The sequence below is a fragment of the Adiantum capillus-veneris genome, chromosome 18, assembly GCF_014529385.1.
Source record: "Adiantum capillus-veneris isolate H3 chromosome 18, ASM1452938v2, whole genome shotgun sequence".
Lineage (NCBI taxonomy): Eukaryota > Viridiplantae > Streptophyta > Polypodiopsida > Polypodiales > Pteridaceae > Adiantum > Adiantum capillus-veneris.
The window spans coordinates 64,415,577-64,437,884 of NC_140948.1; the positions used below are offsets into that span (position 1 = coordinate 64,415,577).

Below are 22,308 nucleotides of genomic sequence, written 5' to 3' on the forward strand. Positions count from 1 at the left end.
GACTCTCCAGGTTCGGAACCAAACCATCACCGTGATGCATAAGGACAAGCCAATCGTCTTCAAAGTTCTGTTGTTTGAACAAAACCTTGAATGAACTCTCTACTAGTTTTTTTAAAATCTATAGCTAGATACTTTTGAACACTTATTGAGAAAACATTGTTTAAAATTTGTTTGACTCTGGTTTTGATACTGGTTTCATTGATTGGTGATTTTATTCCTATGTGGAGTAGTAAGAAATGCTGTTTTGGTATTGTTTGAACCTCTGAACAACGTAGACGGAGATTGTTTGGGGAGCGTTTCGTTGTATGCTAGAAAATCTCTGAACGACGCAGACGAGATGTCTGGTTGTATGCGTGAAAAATATACCCTTTTTGGAGCAAGGCAAGAGCATGGTTCATGATGCTCAAGAGAGTAGTTAAGAAATTGTATCTACTCTTTCCATACAGAATTTAGCTAGAGAAGTTTGTGCTTGAGCGTACATTAGAACACTTCTATGCTTGACATATGTGTTGTAGCCAGGTTGGTGGGATTGTTTAATCGTCCAACGCTACATTTCCGAAAGCATGTATATCTTGGATTCCCATTATAGAATATATGTGATATCAGGGGATATTTGCATGTATTATTGGCATGCAAGCGATTCGCTTGCAGTATTTCAAGGGTGGGGTGTGTCACCAGGAGGTGTATTTTTCCTGTTGCCTTTCGTAAATAAGTACTAGATATTTTTATTTATTTTTATTTCTACTTGTTTTCCCGGAACCCTTGAAAAGGTGCAAATGGACATTGCATGGTCAGTGTGAAACGGCTGTGGCCGAATAGGTTTCTCACATCGAGAGTCTGAGTCGGTCAATTTGGGACTGGTCGGGCCAATTAGCACTGAATTCTGATGAGTATGGAAGCCTGTGTGCGCCAAATGAAGTCTGGGCGACTCGGAAAGTCACTTATAACTTTATAAGTCAGTGGGAACTAGGGAATTAACTCAAAGGGGCAAACTGGACACTTGGCAGGAGGAGAACAGCCTGTAGGACACCTCAGCAAAAGGAGGCGCCCATTTGAGGCTGGGGGCTGTTTTTTGCTCAATAAGTGACCTACAGTGTGTGTGAGAGTAGTGGGTGCAGGTCTATAGCTTTAATGGAAAGCTTGCCTTCTCCTCTGTCTCATGTAGCGCGATGATTTGCTCTCGTGCATCTCTCTCTCCCCTTTGGCACATATGGTAATGCCCCACTAGTTGGGCTATTGAGATGAACATGTACAATTTTGGGGGTTTATGTGCGTTTGCCACGGCAAGAGCCTTCTGAACAGGAATCGGATTAGCTAATTGCTAATCCCCCACAAGTACGCACAGTTCCATTGTGAAAGATTGTGAGTTTGGAGAGTTTTCTCGCGTGAAAACTCGTCCAATTCACAGGGAAACTGTCCCATTGTGTCCGGGAGCCCTTGGGACACGCGTAGGCGTGTTCGCTCCGCTCAAAACGATCCGAAACAGCGAATTACAGCCTGCTGTGTTTTTCTGTAGGTTTAGGGTTTCGCACCTAAACTGCAAGGGAACCCCGGGGGAGCCTCGTGAGAGCCTTGGGATGCGTGTACAGGCTTTTCGGCACCCGGCAGTGAAAAACAGAGAATTACAGCTCGCTGAATTTTTGTGACAGCTCACCAGAAAGCTTCCAGATAGCGAGGGAATCCGTCCTAGATAGGTACTTTTGACCTGCAAGGGTTTTTGCGCCGTTATGTTGCCGAAATCCGGTCAAAAACCTGCGTTTTCAGCCCTCGCCAAGTTTGGACAGCTTTGTGAAAGCTGGTCGGATCGTCTACCTTAATTTGAATAAAGAAATACCGAAAGGGGCGCCAGTCTTTGGGGCCTACAGGGTGTCGGTCTCGTGTGCGCAGTGACATTCTAGTCGCTGGACGCAACTGTGTTCTCTTCCCTTCTCAATGCTCTGTGTAAAGTTAACAGGTAATTCAAATAGTACCGCCCTCTATGTTGTATAGGCGGGTTATAGCCACCATGACACGTCATCACTTTACGACAGTACCTTGATGGGCTGGCTTGATAACACAATCGGTTCCCAAATGGTAACAATTCCGAATAGATTGAGCATGAACTTAAGCGGTAAGTTTCTTCTCATAAATTGAAGCTTGTAGTTTGGCATCTTTGAGGTTTCGGCCCTCGAAGGCTACTGTGTGCTTCAATGAGATCTCTTGAAGCATCATGGTGAACCCTAAAAGGTTTTTTCATATGTGACACTATTAGATTAGATCCATGACCGAGAAGTTACTAAGCTTGTCAAAGGCTTCATTGCTACAAACTACACATCAAAGGGACCTTTTTGGTAAGGTAATGTAAACAAGGCCTTGAATGAATGGGTGATGAGCGTAGTGCCCATGCTCTCAAACAATCCTCTCCAGAAGAAACTGGTCATGCGAGGATCACGATCACTGATCGATTGTGGCATACCATGGTACTTAAACACATTGTACATAAACAAGCGTGCCATCTGATCAGATTTTATCTTCTTCCTAACAGGGATAAAATGGGCTTGCTTACTGAACCTACAGATAATGGTCCATATACCATCATTCCCTGTTGGCGTTCTTGGAAGATCAAAGATAAAGTCCATAGCAATGCTTTCCCATGGCTTATTCGGAATCGGCAGTGGTTGTAACACCCTTGGTGCCTTTTGCCTGTCAAACTTGACCTTTTGGCAAATCATGCATGCTCGCACAAAGGCAACCACATCTCTCCTCAAGGTAGGCCAATAGAAGAATGTCTCTACCGCTTTAATTGTCGCATCAATACTACGATGCCCTGCATACGGTGGGACATTACTCTCTTCCATGACCTTATGTCGCAATGGCCTAGTGACACAAAGTTTGCCATGCATCATCATAAAACCATCTCTGAGGAGGTAGTGCTCATGATGTTACCCCTCTTGCAACTGTTCAAAGATCCTTGCAAAATCTTCATCAGTAGAATATTGCTCCTTCATGTCATCTAACTCATGATGATAAGGAATTGGTATAGCTGAATTTTGTGGCTTCCTTGATAACGCATCAGCCACAACATTCTTCTTGCCTTCCACATGCATAATGTGGAAGTGGAACATAGAAAGAATGTTTGCCCATCGCATATGCTTTTCGGATAACTTTGACTGTGTCAAGATGTATTGCAAGGTCTGATGATCTGTTTGGACAACAAAATCAGCACTTAAGAGGTAGTGCTTCCAACTAGAAAGCGCATGAATCACGGCCAAGAGTCCTTTTCTCATAGACTTGCATAGTCCTCTTTGGCCCTTACAAAATTCGGCTTTCATAAGATACTACCTGTCCATCTTACATTAGCACTGCTCCGATGCTACTGCCACACGCGTTACACTGGACCACAAATGACTTCGTGAGATCTGGCAAAACAATTACTGGATCTGAAGTCAACTTTTCCTTTAAGAGACTAAAAGCTGAAATCTCTTTTTGGGTCCATCTGAAAGTAACCTCTTTCTTTTGCAAAGCGTGAAGAGGTGATGCTATCTCTGCAAAATTCCTAATAAACCTTCTATAGTAGGAACACAATCCCAAGAAGCTTCTGACATTGTGCTGAGTTTTCAAGTCTGGCCATGTCTTAATAGCTTCGACCTTTGCGGGATCCATTCTGACACCATCCTTTGAAACTATGTGGCCAAGAAAGTGGATCTCTTCCAGGAAGAATTCACTTTTCTTAGAATTGACAAGTAGCCTGTGTGCGCAACTCTTCGAACACAATGGTCAAGTGACGCCATGCCCCTTTTCATTCTTCGAATAGACTGTCATGTCATCGAAGAACGTCCCAACAAACTGTTGATGCGAGCGGTCCATCACTTTGTTGAACGTGGTAGGAGCATTTGTTAGACCAAACGGCATCACTAGAAATTCATAAAGACCAAATGTCGTTCTAAACGCAGTCTTGTGCACCTCCTCTGGCCTTATACGAATCTGATGGTACCCACTCTTAAGGTCTATCCTACTTAAAATTGCAGCACCCTCTAAACGATCGAGAATATCATCAATTCGAGGAATAGAAAACCTATTCTTGATGGTATTCTTATTCAACACACGGTAATCGATACACATGCGCCATGAGCCATTGTTCGTCTGCACTAGGAGCACTGGGGAGCAAAAGGGTGAAGAACTAGGCTGAATCAGCCCCTTCTCTAATAACTCCTCAACTTGGCCCATAATCTCTTTTTGCTGTGCCGCGCTAACCCTGTAGGGAGGTCTATTTGGTGGGCCACACCCTGGCACCAAATCTATCCGATGGTCCTCATGTCTCTCTGGCGGCAATTGCGACGGTAATGAATTAGAAAAACAATCACTAAACTTTTAAAAATGCTGACCTTTCTTTATCTAACACAAATAAATTTGATTGATCATTATTTAAGACATCACGTGCAAAAATCAAGTACACAGAAAGATGATTCTTTATTACTGTAGTGATAGCAGAAGCAGATACAATAGGGATAGGTCACAGATTCCCCTTAGAGCTTTACATCCAAAACATGAGTTTTATCCCTATGTTGAAGGGTGATCGTCTTGCCGAAGGCATCCAGCACGCCATGCGCTCTGAACATCCACGGAATTCCAAGTAGCGCATCCCACCCTTCCAATGGCATGATATAAAATTCTTCTGTGTCCACATATGACTAGATATGCAGACGCAACTTTCCAATAATGGGAGTAACACACTCCGAGTGGCCAGGACATGCCAACCCTGCCTCTGTTGTATACCCCATCTCTTCAACTCTGATGCCTAGCTTCATAGCTAACTCTGGTGAGATAAAATTTGCTTTGGCACCTGGATCAAAGAAGATGAGTGCCGTCTCTAACTTTACCCCATGCTCTGCATAACTCACTGGCATCTGTACTGGGTCTATCACCCACCATATTTGGCACCAAACCTGCCGTGGGTTTAGGCTTCTTGCCTTTCTGGTCCTCTTTATCATCTGAGTCAGCTGGTCTTTTCCTTTGTGGACAGTTGTTAGCAAAGTGACCAGGCTGCTCGCATATAAAGCATTTATTTTCAGCCATTAGGACCTTCTTTTCCTCGAGCGACTTGCGCACAAAAGGCTTCCTTTTTTGTTTCTTTGCTTGCGCTCCAGAAGTCCCGGTTGATTCCTTGTCTCTGGTGGCGTTTTTTGACCCTTGTGACGGTTCAGGAGCCGTTTTCACAAAGGGCTTCTTCGCTGAATTTTTCTTTTGCTGCCCTCCTTTCTCGTTGCTTAGAAACCCACTGTCCTCTCCTTTCAACAAGGCAAGACCAATGTTAGCAACTTCCATAAGGTGAGTGAGGGTAGCCACTCTGTTCTTGTTACAGTAATCGCGAAGCCCTTGTCAATGGCACAAATCTGTAGGAGGTCACTGAGAGTAACACTTTACAAAACCTTTGATTGTACTCCAGCAAGCTCTTGCATGTAGCAGAAGAAAGCTGGTGCCAATCTGTCATGACGTCGGCTTCAAATTCATTTGACAGCCAAGCAAATGCAAACATTTGCTTGAAGTAAACCCAAGTGGCGGGTGCCTGTCCTTGCATTAACAATGTCGTCCACCATGTAAGCACATTGTCCTTTAAGAAAGTGGCAGCTTTCTTGACTTGAGAGGCCTCTGTAAAATTCCCTCCTGTATAAGCTGTATCAAACTGTTGGAGGAAAGTGAGAGCCTTTGCTTTATCCTTGAAGCCACTGAAAGTGCTGAACTTTACAACTGCACCACCTTCTTTGTAAGCTTTCGGCTTTTCCAGTGCCCCCAAATTGTCATAGGGGATAGTCTGCAACATGGGCACTGTAGTAGGCATCATCGGCACATCTTGGCCATTAACATTTTGCATTCGAGGTGCGATATCTGGCTGCTGTCCAGAAAAACCGGCTACGCCAAAATGACCCTGTGGCACCCCAAACTGGCCCTGGTTGCATTGAAAACCCTACTGCATGCCGATGCTACCATACATGGGGTTTGGCATCATGCCTTGCATACCCCCAAACACTGTTCTTGGCGTGTACGGCTGACTTCCAGGCGCATAACCTGCCATACTTTGGAACACTGATCCACCCCCGAAATACCCAGGATGTACCGTGGGTGGTGGAAAAACTGGGTGCATTGCCTGGCAACTAGTTCCCTGTTCATTCAAGACAGCATGCGGGCTCTGAAAGGTGGTGGACTGAACTGGCATAACCTGTGGAATAGGCGTTCTGGCCACCTGTTCAAGCACGAGAGGAAGCTGTTTTGGAGCCCCTGACTCCGCAACATGCGAGTGTTCCCTATCCTGCTGAGTCTCATGAAGTACTTGGGCTTGAGCCTCAACAAACTCTGTTCGCGGTGTAGGTTTGCCTATTTTGCTATTGCAATGGTGGCGCTTGCAAGAACTCCATAAACCTTGGATTTTGCACTAGTTGCAAAAAGACAGTCACCACGGCAACTAACTTAGTCTTGAACGCATCATCCTCAAGTTGCCCAGTCATAAACCCCTGTACTACTGGAGGGACATTCACATCAACAGGAGGTATAGTCTGAGGTGGCCGTGAGCTCTCGCCAATCTTGAAGACCATAGGAGTTTCCTGCCTGTCCTTCAAAGAGGAACCCTCTTCCATAATGCCCTTCCCTTTGTCGGCCATAGTGTAATCCTGCGTTCCTGTACTCTGTTGTGTCTTTACCCAAAACAACCGAGGCTCACCCTTTGAGGAAAAAGTGATTGATGTCCCGGCAACGGAACCTTGAAACCGGCCCGTAGGGCGGTACGCTTTGGCTTTCACCTGAAATTCTTTACTTTAGACACAACATAGAGGACGTGCAAAGGAAACCTGTGACGGGAATTAACACTTAAGCACACACACGGCTCGGAAACTAGAATGCTCCGAGCAAATGCCGACAATGTGTAGGCCCCAAAATTGGCGCCCCTTTCGGTATTTCTTATACTTTAACAAAGGGAATAAAATCTGTGGTTTCCTACGAGCTGTCCCGCATAATCCGGCATCTGTTCTCACCTGATTTCGGCAGCATAAGTGTACTAGGACGCTTTACAGACAGTATCCCCACGCAATAGATGACTTTACCGACGCATACGGACACTTTGCAAAACCTGGTGAGGATATGCAGCACGCTGAACTCTCTGTTTTCTGCCCCGAAAATGCGCCAGATCACCTCTACAACGGTCCCATCGCGTCCCGGGACCTCCTGGGGGTATTAGGGACCGTCTAGGGCCGAAACCCTAAACCTGCAAAAATTCACAGCAGGCTATATTTCCCTGTTTTGGGCTCCGTTTCGGGAGCCGGTCGCATCCGTAGCAAAGTCCTCGAGCTCCCGCACCTGTAGGGCTACTTGCCCTTTGAATCGGACGAGATTTCTCACGTGAAACCTCTCCGAATTCACCTGTACCTACGGGGGATTAACCACTAGCTAATCCAGTACGTGTGCAAGAGGCTCTTGCCTTGGCAATCGCCCATGCTATACATTAGTCAAATGAAGAGCCCTCTTTGTGGGGCATCACATAATTGCACGTAGGGGAGAGAGAGAGCAGTGTGTAGTGTGCAGGGCATCACTCCTAGCACCACACTGTACATAGAGTGAAAAGAAAGCACTCCATAGCTCTTAACCTCTGACAGTTCTTCAAAATGAGGCCTCCCAGCTTAATATTCAGCGCCACCTCTTCATCTTCATTGCAATAGGAAAGTACACTAAAATGCGCCATTTGGCACAATTACACGTATTTTCCCGTTTTGAGGGTTACCGCCTAAAAATCTCCCGATCGGTTGCCCAGTTGACTTCGCGGCAGAGTTGTAAAATGTTCCCTTGTCATTCCGAAGGTAATGACGCGAACACATTTCACGGCCCAAAATAGCAGCTTCCTAATTTTTAGGAGATGCTTCCGTTGGGCTCCCACTGGTCTTCTGACCATCTATCCTCATTGGGACCACATCCAAAAGTGCAATGTGGCCCAACTGTCGGATACTTTTTGTTGGTGATCCCTCCTTGACTTTATGCCTTTATTGAGTTCACTTCCTACTATCCACCAACTTGCTAAGTGCGACGGGGGGACCTACATGATCTTGACTTGAGCCTAGACATCCTCTTACTATACGAATTCCAGTGCCGACTCACTCTTGGTCTGCGGGTGAAACTACCGTTCACATGGGCCATACAATGTCGGACCATTTGCAACTTCAAAAAGAGGGTCTCAAAAATAAAACAAAAATCATTGGAAAGAAACCAACGACTAAGGTTAGCAGTTGCCACATCCTCGTGACACAGTTAACAGCTGCACGTCCTCATGACAAATTCACTCATTTTGTCATGGATCTGACACTCGTGCTTCTATAGCTCACCCTCAAGTGCATGGAAGACTTTGTTCGAGTTTAGTGTTTGAAATTATCAAAAGGTTGTTAAAGAAGTTAAGAAAACTTTTGTGAAGTGCCAATGAGCTGAAAGATGCGATGAATGAAGTGCATGGGCTAGATGTTGAATAGATCATTTTTTCATTTATTTGTAACTTTGTACCTTAAGTACTTACAAAGAGGGAGAATCATATTTAGCTTAATTTGTGTCCCAAGACCCTCTTTTTTGTGTTGCTCTATTTAGTACATTGTGTGTTACTTTACGAGAGTGCTATTTATTCATCACCTTTGGAAGGTGATATAACTCAGTTCGTTGCTTTGGTAATGTTAGAATTCGTTTTGTGAAGTTGTGCACGCACTCTTTGGCATCGATGACGTAAGGATTCCATAGCCATCATGCATGATAAAGGTCCTTAGTTTTTGTCCTTCTTGGACAAGCAGGATAATTCAGGTGGCACATTGTAAAGTGTGTCTTGAATTTGCTGTGTAATGCTTTTGTTGCAGGTCGTAAAGTTTTTCATCTCATTTTTAAGATATAAGCGATTTTGTGCTATCAAACAAATGAAGTCTTTGCGTTGTCTTGCATCATTGGTGTTAATGACCTGAAAATTGAGTTTTTCTTTGGGTAGAAAGGTGATTATTTTCAATCAAGCTTGCTCCTTATTTCTTGTGCTTGCTTAACTCTCTCTCTCTCTCTCTCTCTCTCTCTCTCTCTCTCTCTCTCTACACACACACACACATATATTTTGTAGAAAGAGGTGAGTTGATTTAAGTTTTTGTGCACATCTTTTAGCACTTCCCTTGCTTCATGAGATCAGTTTGACCTTTATGTGTGTGTGTGTGTGTGTGATGTAAAAGAAGAAAATATTTATTTATTTTTGGTAAAAGATGTGTCGATTGTGCGTTTTGTGCACATGTTTTAGCCGTTGCCTTATTTTATGAGATCAGGCCTTTTTGATCTTAGTACTTACAAAGGTCCTTTTTTTTTTTGGGCCATATTCTCAGGGCTCTGAGAAGGACAAGGGCAAGAAAAAAGAGGTGGTAACAAACATGGATGAAAGAGCTAGAAAGGTTTGTACCGTTTTGTTTTTCTTTCATCAACTTTTTGGCATTCTGTCAAACCTTTTTTTTTTGGGCCCACAGAATGTGAGCATCAATGAGTTCTTGCGGCCTGCTGAAGGTGAGCAGTACCATGGATATAGGCGGGGTCGTGACCGTGGTGGGCGTGAACGTGGTCCTAATGAGCGTGGTGAAGGGTACAAAGGTGGTTTTGGAGGTTATAGTACTAGTGGTCAGCAAGACACGGCTCCTCGCATTGAGGATCCAAGTCAGTTTCCCACTCTGGGCGCTCCTTAATAGGGGTGCCACAGAAGGAACTATCAAGAGCAGTATTGAAGTGTTGCAATGTGGTACTTCCACGTGAGCAGTATTGGAACCTTGTTTTTGTAGGGAGTGCAAGGTCTTTATATGTAGAGTAGCCTGTTTTTGTCTTACAGTTTGTTAATGCTCTATAATGCTTATGTTGCAGGGACGAGAACTTAACCTCCCTTTTTTTGGACCATGACATAAAATCAGATATCACTTTATTCATTAGTGGGGAGCTTCTTCTCTCAAAATGGAAGTCCATTGAGGCGGTAGGCGTGATTGCATGTGTTGATTTCTTCGCTGAAGAATGTGACATAGACAGCTGTGAAATGATTTTTAGGAGACATGGCGTAGTGCCTGTTATTACTAGTTTAATTAACTTTGAGCCTACTTCAAAATAGTTTGGCCACTCTTGAGATGATACGGAAAATTTTATGCATTTTGGACAGAATAGTTTATAAAGATGGCCATGGAAGACCACTATATTTCCATGATAAATCTTGTTTTATTTTTTAGCCATGCATTGCTTAAATAATTTCCTATTAGACATCTTGAGTTTTCATGCTGAAATATTTACAAATGTCTCTTAAAGCCACAAAGTGGCTTTCTCTCTCTACAAGACTAGTGTTGAGAAACTCTTGAAGGAATCTTCAATTTGGTTGTTTGCCGCTACCTTCTGGTCGTGGGTGGGTGCCTCTAGAGCAAGGCTTGAGTATGCAAAAGATTCAAGTCAATGATTGGTCTATTACCTCCATTTGGAGGGGGAATTCCTCTCTTTAGGACAGTCAACTATCTTAAAACTTCGGCAATTAAGCTTTCTTTGGTCATGCTCTCTGAGCGAGATTTTTCGAATGATGAGGGGAGCAAGCAATTAAAAGAAGTTTTTAGTGAACCAAAAACCAATTGAAAGGAATCACACACCTCAAGTTCCAGCAATGGGGCACCCTTTTAGATAGATGTTGTATACATTAGGAGGAGGTGGGTGTTCTTTCAATAGGTGCGCAATATAAATATAGTAGGTATATAGGGGTCTTATTAAAATCTCTTGAATGCACGCGATATAGAGAGCTTTGATGAGTGATTGTCCCAGGCCACATCGAAAAAATTAAACAAAATCAAGTTTAAAAAGGTTTCTTAACTTCTTCACAACTGTATTCCAACCACATCATGATTAAAATGTTAGCAAAGAGGGTGAGGTGGTCATAGCATGTTGAGCACTCTAATTATTGGATTGGTGCCAAAGAGAGACACAAGCAACATGCACTTGCTAGGGCACTTGCCTTTGTTTGGTACTCCATCCCTTGGGGTGTTCACTTTTCAAAATGTGTCTCAAATCATGTATGTTAAACCGGAGAGGATTATTAAAATGTATACTTGTATGTGTACATTAGAAGGAGGTGGGTGTTTTTTGAATAGGCACACATGTAAATATAGTAGGTATATAGGGGTACTATTAATAATCTCTTGAATGCTTGTGATATAGAGAGCTTTTGATGAGTGATTGTCCCAGGCCACATCCAAAAATTCAAACAAAATCGAGTTTAAAAAGGTTTCTTAACTTTTTCACATGTGTATTCCAACCATAGTATGGTTAAAACCACATCATGATTAAAATGTTTACAATTTTGTATTGACTACACTACAATGAATTATGATTAAATCTCATACTTTCCTCCAATAAAATGTGCTTAGTTTTTTCTTTGCTTGAAAAAACTTGCTCGGTATTTTGTAAAACTCCTTTCTATCCACTTTTATAAGGGACTTGATCTGCTCAATCATTTAATCAACCAAATGTAAGAGTCCTTTCAATCATCTTATTTTTGTATGTTGTGTTATCGTCCCACAAACTCACTATGCCATGAATGGTAGTCTATCATTTCCACGATCAAGCCGAACTTTCCATCAACGAGAAACATCATGGTATAAACTTTCTGTTGAATGTAACCGTACATTGGTTCCGAGTGAAGTTCCAATGAAGGGATCAACTGGGATGTTTTCAACAAATGGTTCCCCTCTTGAAATGCCAATCTTCTCCTCCAAAGCCATTACAATCTCAATTTACATCAAATCATGTGTATACAAGCTAGCCAAGGCATCATATACGAGATAGATTAGTCTTATATAAGTGGTTATATAATATCTTTGGGCATTATAAAAAGGAATTGGAACAATTATTGGTTATAATTAAGAGAGGTAGAAAATTTCCAATAAATACCTTTTCAATCAAAGCAGTGAACTCTTGGTCAAATTGTATAGATTAGTTCTATAGTTTGTGACATACAAGCTTAAAATTTACTCAAGGTTGCATGCGTCACATGCATTCTGAGAAGCACTAGCTTAATTTCTACCTAAATGTCAAAACTTACATTCTATTGAGATGTTGAAACTTCCCACTGTGAATTTACCTTTAATCCCCCTTTTAAGTTCACATTTCTTAATTGATATTCTAAAATAATCATAAAATTTTAAGGAGAGGTTTGATGCATAGTTTTCTTGGACAAAAATTTCACGATTCCATGTTTCATTTGATGAAACTGATATAATATACTTTGGTCCAAGTGTCATTCAATTTCTTGAAGTATAGTACAATCTAAGCAAGCTCTCATGAATACCATATCTCTTTATGGACATTTGATATCACATTTAGACAACAAGTATGAACAAATTAACAACAACTTACTGGCTATCTAGAAACATTTGGAACTCAAAGTGGGTGTCTTGAACTTTAAATTTTTTGTTGGGGATGGGTTCTGGCCTATGCATATTGTGGCTAGATGTGTCCATGATGTACCCATGTATGCCAATTGCCCAAGAGTTATGCACGTAGTATGGGGAGAAGAATCTATTGAAAAAGTAAGGAAAAGAGCTGGCTACAAGCAAAAAAGTTATTTAAATTTCGTAGCCCCTAGATCAAAAACAATAAAAGTAAAAAATATTATAGGGAAAAAGAGAAAAATCAAAGCAACCAATGCCCAAGTAATCAAGCGTCTTTCTTCAAAAAACACATGGGACAAGGTCTGAAAAGATGAGATACTAGGGCCTTGTTGTGTAACCAATTACTACAATTTGCATCGACTTTTCCTATATCTCGAGCTTTTCAAACTTTGAAAAAGTAATGACCAATACCTACCGACCCCGATAATTAATGTAGTATTTCTCTTTCTTCGTGCTTTTTATGTAAATCAAACATATATTTGTGTCCTTTTCTATCATTGCTTTTATTACTTGTTTTATTGGTGTAGACTTTTATAGATTAGATTTCTTTAATGAGTGGGACTTTTTGACACCTTTTATGGTCGAGTTTTATTCTTTCTACATGGGATGATTCTTTTCTTGAAACTAAACCATGTGTGTTAAGCATAGATGAACACCTAAGTATAGCATACAACATCAATGTTGAGTATGGTCTTTGTGGTTTTCTACTATTCTCGACATAAAATTTATTATTGATTATTTTCAATAATAATTAAAAACTGACAACGCTAAATGTACAAGCTCTTGTGGTATGGATTCAAAGCCCGGTTGTGTATAAATTACCTTTAGCTAAAGACATTATTATTCAAAATGTGTTAAATTAGCGGAACCATCACTAGAGACTCTAGATTTGAGCAAACAAAAAAAGCAGTATCATATTTGATTAAAATTAGCAAGGATATGACAACATATTCTTAGTATCTCTTAGATGAATTGCTTTTAATCCTTTCTTTTTTTATAGCAAGGTGTGTAGAGTAATTAATATACATCCACTAAAAAAAAGGCAAAGATGGGAACGATGGATCTAGCAAGAGTGGGTCACATGCAACACAAGGTATAATCAATTTATTAAATGCACCAAAACGAGAATCTAGAGACAGGGAGCACATAGAAAATGGTCAATCCTGGTGGACATATCTTTTTAGTAGTCAACGTAATAGGGAATATGATATAAATATATATAAAAAGGTTAGTTAATTTGGTTTCTAGTAGCTGTTTTGTTCATGTTCCTTATGCTAGTAAAAATGGTGTAGTGAGTGTCGATCAACGCAATGTTGGCTGATTCGACCTAATTGCAATGTTACTTACAACTTGTGTAATCATATGCCTAATCCTAGTAACGGAAAATTCTTTGTGGGAAGAATCCCTTCCTTTCTTGCAAAGTGCTTCCCTCTTGAAGTATTGAATTTGAGTGACAATGGGCTAACATGAAACTTTCCTAAAGCTATTCTAAGCCAATTTTTGGCTCTCCCAGTCAAACCCCATTATCGCCGTAGGCTGGCCATTGGGATCATCTTGTTTTTTCTTGTTGCCATGAAGCTACTCATATAAGCTGCCATGAAGCTACTCATATAAGCTGCCATTTTTCGTGTACTCCAGGACAAGAAACCTCTCATTGTCTGTCTAAGAAGTACCCCACAAAGAGACGAGGTTAGGGTGCTTGATTTTCCCTATTGTTTTTATCTCTGCCTGGAAATCCCTTGGCTTACCCTTCTCATCAATCTTATAGGTAAGCTTCTTAACCACTACTATAGTTTGATCGTCCAAGGTGGCCTTGTGGACTATGCCAAAGCCTCTATTGCCTATCCTGGCCTCTTCTTAGAAGCCCTTGGTGGCCTCCTTGAGCTCTCTATGGACTATCTTGTAGAGCCTTGTACCTCCACATAAGGCGGCATTGATGCTAAGCGACTTTTCTTCTTGCTAAATAGGATTTGTGGGATATGCTTCTTTAGGACATATAAGTGATCGGTAGCTTGTCCATGGAATTATCGTGCATTAGTTCCTTTATGTGTTTTTGTGTTTCAATCATACAAAATGAACACTTCAAACCTACAACGAGGGGTAACACTGCAATCACATGAACAACAACTATTATAATCTCAGATCTAAATCACGGATAGTGGTGCAAGGACAAGCTGTCCACAAAGGTATGGGAATTGTTTGATGGAAGAGATGCTACCTAACATGGTAGGAAAGGTGTGCTACACAAATAGGGGTTGTTGGCAAAGTTGGAAGCTAGAAAGGTAGGGTGCTTGCCAGAGTTGGGAATGTAGCTGGATAGGCTGTTGTTTTGACACCCATCTTTGATAGCCCCAAGGGGATAGGGCCTTAAAGGTGGTTATGGTCCAGGTGGAGAATGGAGCATTGGACTAGGTTGCCTAGGCTGAAAGAGATAGTGCCTATAAGCTTGTTTTGGCGAACATCAAAGAATAAGAATGTTAAGTTGCCTTTACTGGGTCCTAGAGGTTAGGGATATAGTATGGTGCAATATTTGCATAGAAATGCTAAGGTTGCATCTCTAGAAGTTTGGAATTTTGCTTAGCAGGTGAACTCCTCTCATGGTAAGCACTAAACCCAAGCCATACTATATGCCCACATCTCCATACAGATACTTACAATATCCGAATTGCAAACCAGTGCTGAGCGTTCCTTTTATCACCTTCCTTGCTTGCTTGGTTAGTTCACGGGAAATGATGTCCTCTAGCTCATTGCTGCTAAGATCCAACCACACCAGATATGTGCAGTTTCCAAGTGTGGGTGGTATTGTGTCTTACAAAATGAGTTGCTGTCAAGGTGTATAAAATTGATTCTTGCCATAAGCCCCAGTTCTGGCGGAATGTAACTTGGGAGACGATTGTTTGGAATAGTTCTCCACTTTAGGTTGCTGTAGTTTGAGAGGGTGGGCGAGATGGTGTTGTTGATAAGGTTGAGGTTGAGCACACGTAGCTATAATTTCCATGTTGTGAGATGTGGATGTAAATGGGGACTTCCTGCTCAATAAAGTTGCCCCACATAACCATCACTTTCATGTTAGGCATAGCCTGTAGCAGTGTCGGGAAGGCACATGTCATGAAGTTTTAAACTGCCATCTATTGTTGCAGCAAGGCTTCTGTATCTCTCTTAGGGCACGACCCTAGACAAATCATTTATTGTTTGCCAATAGAAATCTATGGAGCGAAGGACCACGGATCTTGCCATGAAAACTTTCTATGAAGGCATTTGTACTAAGGTAAAGTACCTTTTACCTACTTGCCATGAATACTTCCTATGAAGGAATTTTCACTAAGGTAAAAAACCTTTAACAAACTAAAGTTGGGGATGGATGGAGGAAGAAGCCTTGTGAACTTGTTGAAGATCATTACAAGCTTATGTAGAGCTTGAAATTGGGATCATCTTGTTTCTTCTCGTTGTTGAAAGGTCCAGCTCCCTCCTTAACCTGGTCTAGAGAATCCCCAAAATTGGGTGGTATTGTGCATGTGAGAATGTATTTGGAGACGGAAAGCACCTCTAGACTTACTAGTTGGTTGAGGATGGTGGGAATATTTCCAATGAAGCGGTTCAAGGAGGTGTTGACATGGCACAAGCTTTGACAGGAGCTGAGAGATGTCGAAATTAGGCATGTGATAAAAGCCCTTTTTAGAGAGATCTAGCAGAGTTATGTTTGAGCAAGTACCAGTTATGGCAATTGTTAACTTCAAGATAGATAATAAAATGAGAAGGCTTCAAAAGAGAAATAAGATTAAAGAAAATTTTAAGATGTTTAAGTGTCCTTCATTGGTCGATACCCATCGGGAGATTACCTAAAAGGTTGTTGTTGAAGACGTCAAGCCATGAGAAGGCGTCACAATGGAGGAAGACATTGGAGGAGAGAGCACCAGAGAAGTTGTTGTGCAAAAGGCATGGTAAGGGAGCCAATAGCATCAAGCAAGAGTGGTCTGTCTTTGGAATTGTGATAAAGATTAAGGTGGATAAGGGTTCAACAGTCATCCCTAAGAAATGGAGCCAAAATTCTCTATGGAATTTTGATGTAGCTTATGAAAATGAAATGCCCAATGTATAAGGTCTTGTTCTAGCCTTTCTCTACTATCATTGATATAATTTCTTTCATGGTATTTTTTGAGTTGTGAAGGGCCTCTTGTTATAACTCTTAACCCAGAAGTGATATAAGAGCTGACATGAGACCAATTTTTCATAATCTCCTAGATCCTAGCTTGAACAATGAGCTAATACCTCAACCAACCTTTCCACTCTTATTTTGCTTGATTAGCCATGTATTGGGTATATTCTTGTGCATTTTGTGTGATGGTTGTTCATTTTTATACAAGCATTACATCATAACATACCACTAGTTCCTTGAGCTATATCTGTACTTGTTTGACAACTTTGCATGGGATGATTTGTTCTGCATATGTAGACCCTTGAGTATGATGGTTGATTATCCTCTAGTTTATGGTCAACATTGATCCTCCATAGACCACTACATTGGTGGTCTTGAGAGATGCACAATGATTGCATTACATGCTTAACTATGCCTATTTTTTAAGCCTTCTCACTTGGAATACTATGCCTACTCTTTCCTACTTGTGAAATGCTCAATCCATCAAATGCTCAAGCATGTTACCTACTCTATTTTGTTTATTATGCACAACCTAGAGCACCACCATTTAATCAAATAGCACCACACAAGGATTAGGGACTCAAATGAATAAGCAAACTTGATTAGCTTCTTCAAATACACTTGCAGAAAGCAAAAGAGAGAGAAAGCATTGCTTCTATTCATAATCTCATCCATTATACATATGGGAGAAAAATAATATAAGAGAATAACCCATTGGAATGGATATGGAAGCTCCTTGGCATTCACAAAGCTGAAGCTTGATGTGAATGCTCTAAAGCTAAAAGTGGATATTTGTTGAAAAATTAGGATTCACACTTGAATGACCAAAATGGGTCAATTATAGTCCCCACACCTAGTTTTAGGCTTCAATAAATGGGCTCTTCTAATTGCAACCACATAGGAGCTTGTGAGAAAAATAATGCAAAATTGACGGCTATCTTTGGACCTTCATTGTTTCCTTTAGCTTGTTTCCTTCGTCTTCAATCTCTTTATAAGCAATCTCATGTCTTTTGCACTCAACTCCCCCTACTGAGTCAACACTCCATTGTTGGATATTGTTAATTCTTTGGAAGAGGCAATGGTGGTGGCTCTTGGTGTTTGTGACTTTGTGGCCTTTGCTAAAACGTGTGAAAAGAAGTTGATGTTTCTGATTTTTGCCATGGTATTCCATTGGTGTTAGTGGCCATTTTGGTGGAGGAGGTGGAGGTTTGGCTGGTGTTTTATGCTGTTTGTGTGGTTGGACTTTAGTAGCTATAAGTGTAGGCTTCATTGGAGGCTATGCAAGCTTGGCCAACTTTGTGTGCTTTAGTTCTCATAGCTGCTCTTTGATCTTGCTGTTGAGCTTTGATCCCAAATTTCTCAATGTCCCTTTGCTCATGTCATTGCATTTGAGATTGGATTTTTGTTTTGTTTTGTTTTTGTTTGAACTTAAGTAGGTGGTGCAACGCCATGGGATTATTGAATGTTTTGTACCTCTTGCATCATTTGTTATCTTTCTTCCTCTTAAGGTAGAGTGGTCTTTCTTCTAGTGCTTGCTTCATGGCTTCAAGATAGTGCATTGGCTATGTATCTCTGCTAAAGGAGGCATGGTTATTGATACAATAGAAGACTCCAACATGTACCATCTTGTCTATTGCTAGGAGGTAATGGCTAGGGAAAAACTAAGCATGTGTGAAGAGCACTATCTACTCTTCCACAAATAAATCATTTGGCTCAAAGGCCAGTTCCTCCTCTCTTGCCACCAACTTGTACATCATTGGTGCATTAGCACAAACTCTCTATCCTCTTTATTTAATCATGCCAGTACCCTCAAGAATTTCATCATTGGTTGCATTGCAGACTCGAGTACTAACTCATCCTCATCATGTCTTTGGCAGCTTCTAGAAACCATCCTTCAGTCAATCTTATTGGATGGTAAGGAGGGAAATCTTGGAAAGTTCTCCGCTAGTGAGAATTTCACCCTTAGGACCCGTAGATCATCCAAGTGTGGTGTTGGGGAGTTGGGTAGTAGGTGGGATTTATTCGCTGTTCTTGAGAGGAATCATCATAATTTATCTTATACTATGGGAACCATCCAAATGATCCCATTTTCCATTTTGGTTAACCCTCTTGAAAGGCTATAGTGAATATCTTTTCTCGGTCATTTGGTATATCATTACCACCTCAAGTGCACGTGGCATGCTCAATTTCTCAATGTTCTCACTCTCTACTGATCCTCATTTAAAGTATGTCCATGGGTAGATACCGAACATCATCATCAAGTTGGTAGAGGTGAGAATCTTTCGTTGTGTCTACAAGGTTTGTTGTTTCTTGATGAGAATGGGATCGTGCTAGCTAGGGTGGATGAAAGAAAAACATCGTGCACATGAGTGAGTGTGTGTAGGCTAAATATCACCCAAGAAAATTAGGTTCCAAGATGAATTAACTTGGACTCATAAACATGATCTTGAGTAGTTGATAAGCCATCATAAGTGCACCATAAACAAAAGAGAGATGTAATGCAAAATGGAATGGTTTATTTATTCATGAAATGATCTTTAAGTAGCTCTACAACCTTGCACCACTACATGTGCCACTCTTCTCTCCTTGACTCATATTCTAGGACAAAGCTCATACCTTACAATCCCCCCCTTGAGGTTTGGACTAGGACAATACATTGAAGATTCTTTATCTCCACTAAGGATGACACAGTTTCCACATAGGATGTCAATACAGATCCACAAAGGATGACAGATCCACAAAGGATGACATAAATTCCTCCCCTTGAAGAGAGGCTACAATATTCACAGTATGTCATCGTAGTAGGCCAGGTTGTTCTTGCCTTGGTCTTTGTCTTCTTCTTTGTCCTCCACTACATGAGCTGACCCTCTTGCAGGTTCTTGAATTTGTAGTTTCTGTTGCTGCTGCTGCCATTGCTACTTTCTCCACTTGAGTAGCATCAAGAAGGAGGATGTCCCTTCTTACCAAATTTGTTGCAAGACTTGTTGGTGTAGAAATCCTTTGCTACATGTCCCATTATTATAGCACATCTTTACACTTGATGAAAAGGATGCGACAGAAGCTCCTCCTGATGAAGTAACATTCCTCCCTTGCTTCTTCTCCTCAGACATTAAAGAGTTAATTACATCTTGGAAATCTAGTGTTGGATCATTCTCCTCAATGATGGTCATTATCTGGTCAAAGCTAGGTGGTAAGGATGCTAGAGGAACTGCAATTTTGTATTCCTTTGGTACTGTATTGTTTACATAAGTTAGTTGTGCGGTCATGCTTTTGAGGCGATTGACCAAGCTTGCAATATCTTCGTTATGTTCCACTTTTAATTTGTATAGATCCTTCTTTAAGCTCACTTTGCTCTTCTTTTTCCTAGCTCCAAAGTTGTTTTCTAATGCTTCCCATGCAGCTGATGAGGTTTCACAATCATTAGTAAAGTGTACATAATTGTCATGTAGTGTAGTGATTATGATTCCTAATGCCTACTCATCCTTGGCTTGATTTTGTGTGCTCATAGATCATGTTTGTATGTATGCTCCATCAATGGATGATGGATCAATGATCGTTGGCTTGACTACTCCCCACAATTTCTTTTTCATTAAGTAGCCTTTCAACTTGGTTTGCCAAGTGTGAAAGCCCTCTTTGTTAAATTTCCTAAGCCCTTTCTCTTCCACTGTGCTAATAGAGGGGCCTTAGCTTAGCAGACTCTCCTAGCTAGTGTCTACCTCTTTACACGAGCACAAATACCCTTTAGGAGATGATATAAAATTTTATTTGCAAGGTATTGTTCTTGGCTGCAAGATTTTGAAGTTTTAATGTGAGAGAGAGAGAGAGAGAGAGAGAGAGAGAGAGAGAGAGAGAGAGAGAGAGAGAGAGAGAGAGAGAGAGAGAGAGAGCGAATTTTGCACTTTTGCGTGAAGTACCTCTTCACCTAAGTGAAGTCACCCTTCACATGAAAAACAAATGTCTTCTTGATTCCCTTAAAGAAGCTTTTGAGTGGCCTTTGGTGTTTATGTCACTTGCTGCTAGCGGAAATGACCTAATGTACAGGAGGTTTTGAAGTCTTGAGGTAGTAGAACTTGTGGGGACTCCCCCATTGATTGGTTGAGAGCTTACTTGGCCCAAGAGCTTGGTTTTGTGGCCGTGGGATGGCACCCCAAGATGAGGAGACTACCCCCTTGATTGGTTGAGAGCTTGCTTCGCCCAAGAGCTTGGTTTTGTGGCTATGGGATGGTACCACAAGATGAGCCGAGCTGGGCCACAAGATGAGCCGAGCTGGGCCGTGGGAAGGGAGGCCTCCCTGAGGCATACCCGAAAGGAATTTTAAAAGCGGCTTACCACCTGGGCGAGGTTCGTCAGTTGAACGGGAGCACGCACCTTGGTCGAGAGGAGGAGATTTTGAAATTGGTGAAAACATACAAAGAAAACAATGTCAAAATTTCTAAGAGTGACAATATTTACAACCCATATATATCTTATAGAGGGGGTCAAGTTGACTATACAAACACCTTAGAAAGGGAGTATATGGGTTCTTTAGAATTTGTAGATAATGGGCTAGGTTAGTGCTATGCCTTTCCCGTATGGTTTCACACAGGTGACAACCCCCCCATAAGTAAATAGGCCCGGTTCACAACTTTGCAAACACACCTATAATCACCATGGAATTTCTTATCCTTAATCTCACCACTCAACAATTCACAAGCTCAATCCTATTTCATGTTGCACCACCCTCTCAATGCACTTTGTTGACCCGCGGGTCAACAACACGACAAAACTCAAGTTTTGTACCAAAGTCTTATTTCTTGAGAGTTATGAAATGTTGCAGATTATGGTTAAAAACCTCATTTGTAATGAGTAGTTAGTCTAGTTACAAAGCCGGGGTGCAATGGCACTTCCAAATTGTACATACAAAGCCATTTTACCCCTTGAACTCTATTTTAGATTTAACATATGGTAGCCTTAGTATATAAGGTACCTAGGTCATTTTGTAAAGAGAACATTTTATGATAATCAAGTTTTAAGCTACCATCGATTGTGTGTGAGAGAGAGGAAGAGAGCGAGTGTGAGCTTCATCCTGACGCTATCCCCCGCTCGCTCATCACATTGGAGATCCGACAACACCATCGTGCTAGGCTCGGTAAGAGCTACGCGACAACACCAAGCATTCCACGTGGAATAGAGAAAACGCACTCGTGCATCTACAAGCTGTTTGCGGATGTAAGTGTATCAAATGATGTCTGTTTTTTGCTTGCAAGTGGTCATTAGAATCGTGGTGACATAAGCTACACATATGTACTCATAGATTTCAATTTTGAGCACTTTCAAAATTCGGCTCTGTCTTCATACGTGTTTTTTGTAGATGTTTTTAAAGCGAGGATTTTGACTGTAGAGGCTTAGGGACATGTGTATCCTAGTGAGAGGATGGTGTTCCTTAAGTTTTGTATGATTGAGGTATGGTTTAGTGAGTTTCCTTCTGTTTGTGTGTATGTGGGTTGAGTGGTGTAGTTGAGAGTAGTGAGATTCTAGATTGTGGTTTAGTTAGCCTTCCAGAGTGTTGTATACGTGGGATGGTCTCCGTGCGCCTATCGTGTCATATGTGTCCTGGATTGACATTATGTTGATCTAGGTTGTGCTGCATGTAGTTTATGGGTGGTGTGATTCGCTCCCGCAACATTGGCGCCACTATCGAGGACACAAGGACTTGAGTAGGTAAAGAGAAAGAGATTGCCT

At 41.4% G+C, this 22,308-nt stretch overlaps 1 protein-coding gene and 1 pseudogene across 1 annotated transcript in view; one reads left to right on the top strand and one right to left on the bottom strand.

The window, feature by feature from the left end:
* Positions 1–9,988, top strand: part of LOC147435777 (RGG repeats nuclear RNA binding protein A-like) — a 33,874-nt gene extending 23,886 nt beyond the window's left edge. The window contains exons 6-7 of the mRNA XM_086488720.1: positions 9,357–9,422; positions 9,495–9,988. Coding sequence (XP_086344846.1) covers positions 9,357–9,422; positions 9,495–9,707 — 279 coding nt within the window. The 3' untranslated portion in view covers positions 9,708–9,988. The remainder of the gene's footprint in view (positions 1–9,356; positions 9,423–9,494) is intronic.
* Positions 9,989–14,093: 4,105 nt separating this feature from the next.
* On the bottom strand, positions 14,094–16,457 carry LOC147435778 (brassinosteroid LRR receptor kinase BRL1-like; annotated as a pseudogene).
* Positions 16,458–22,308: the final 5,851 nt, after the last annotated feature.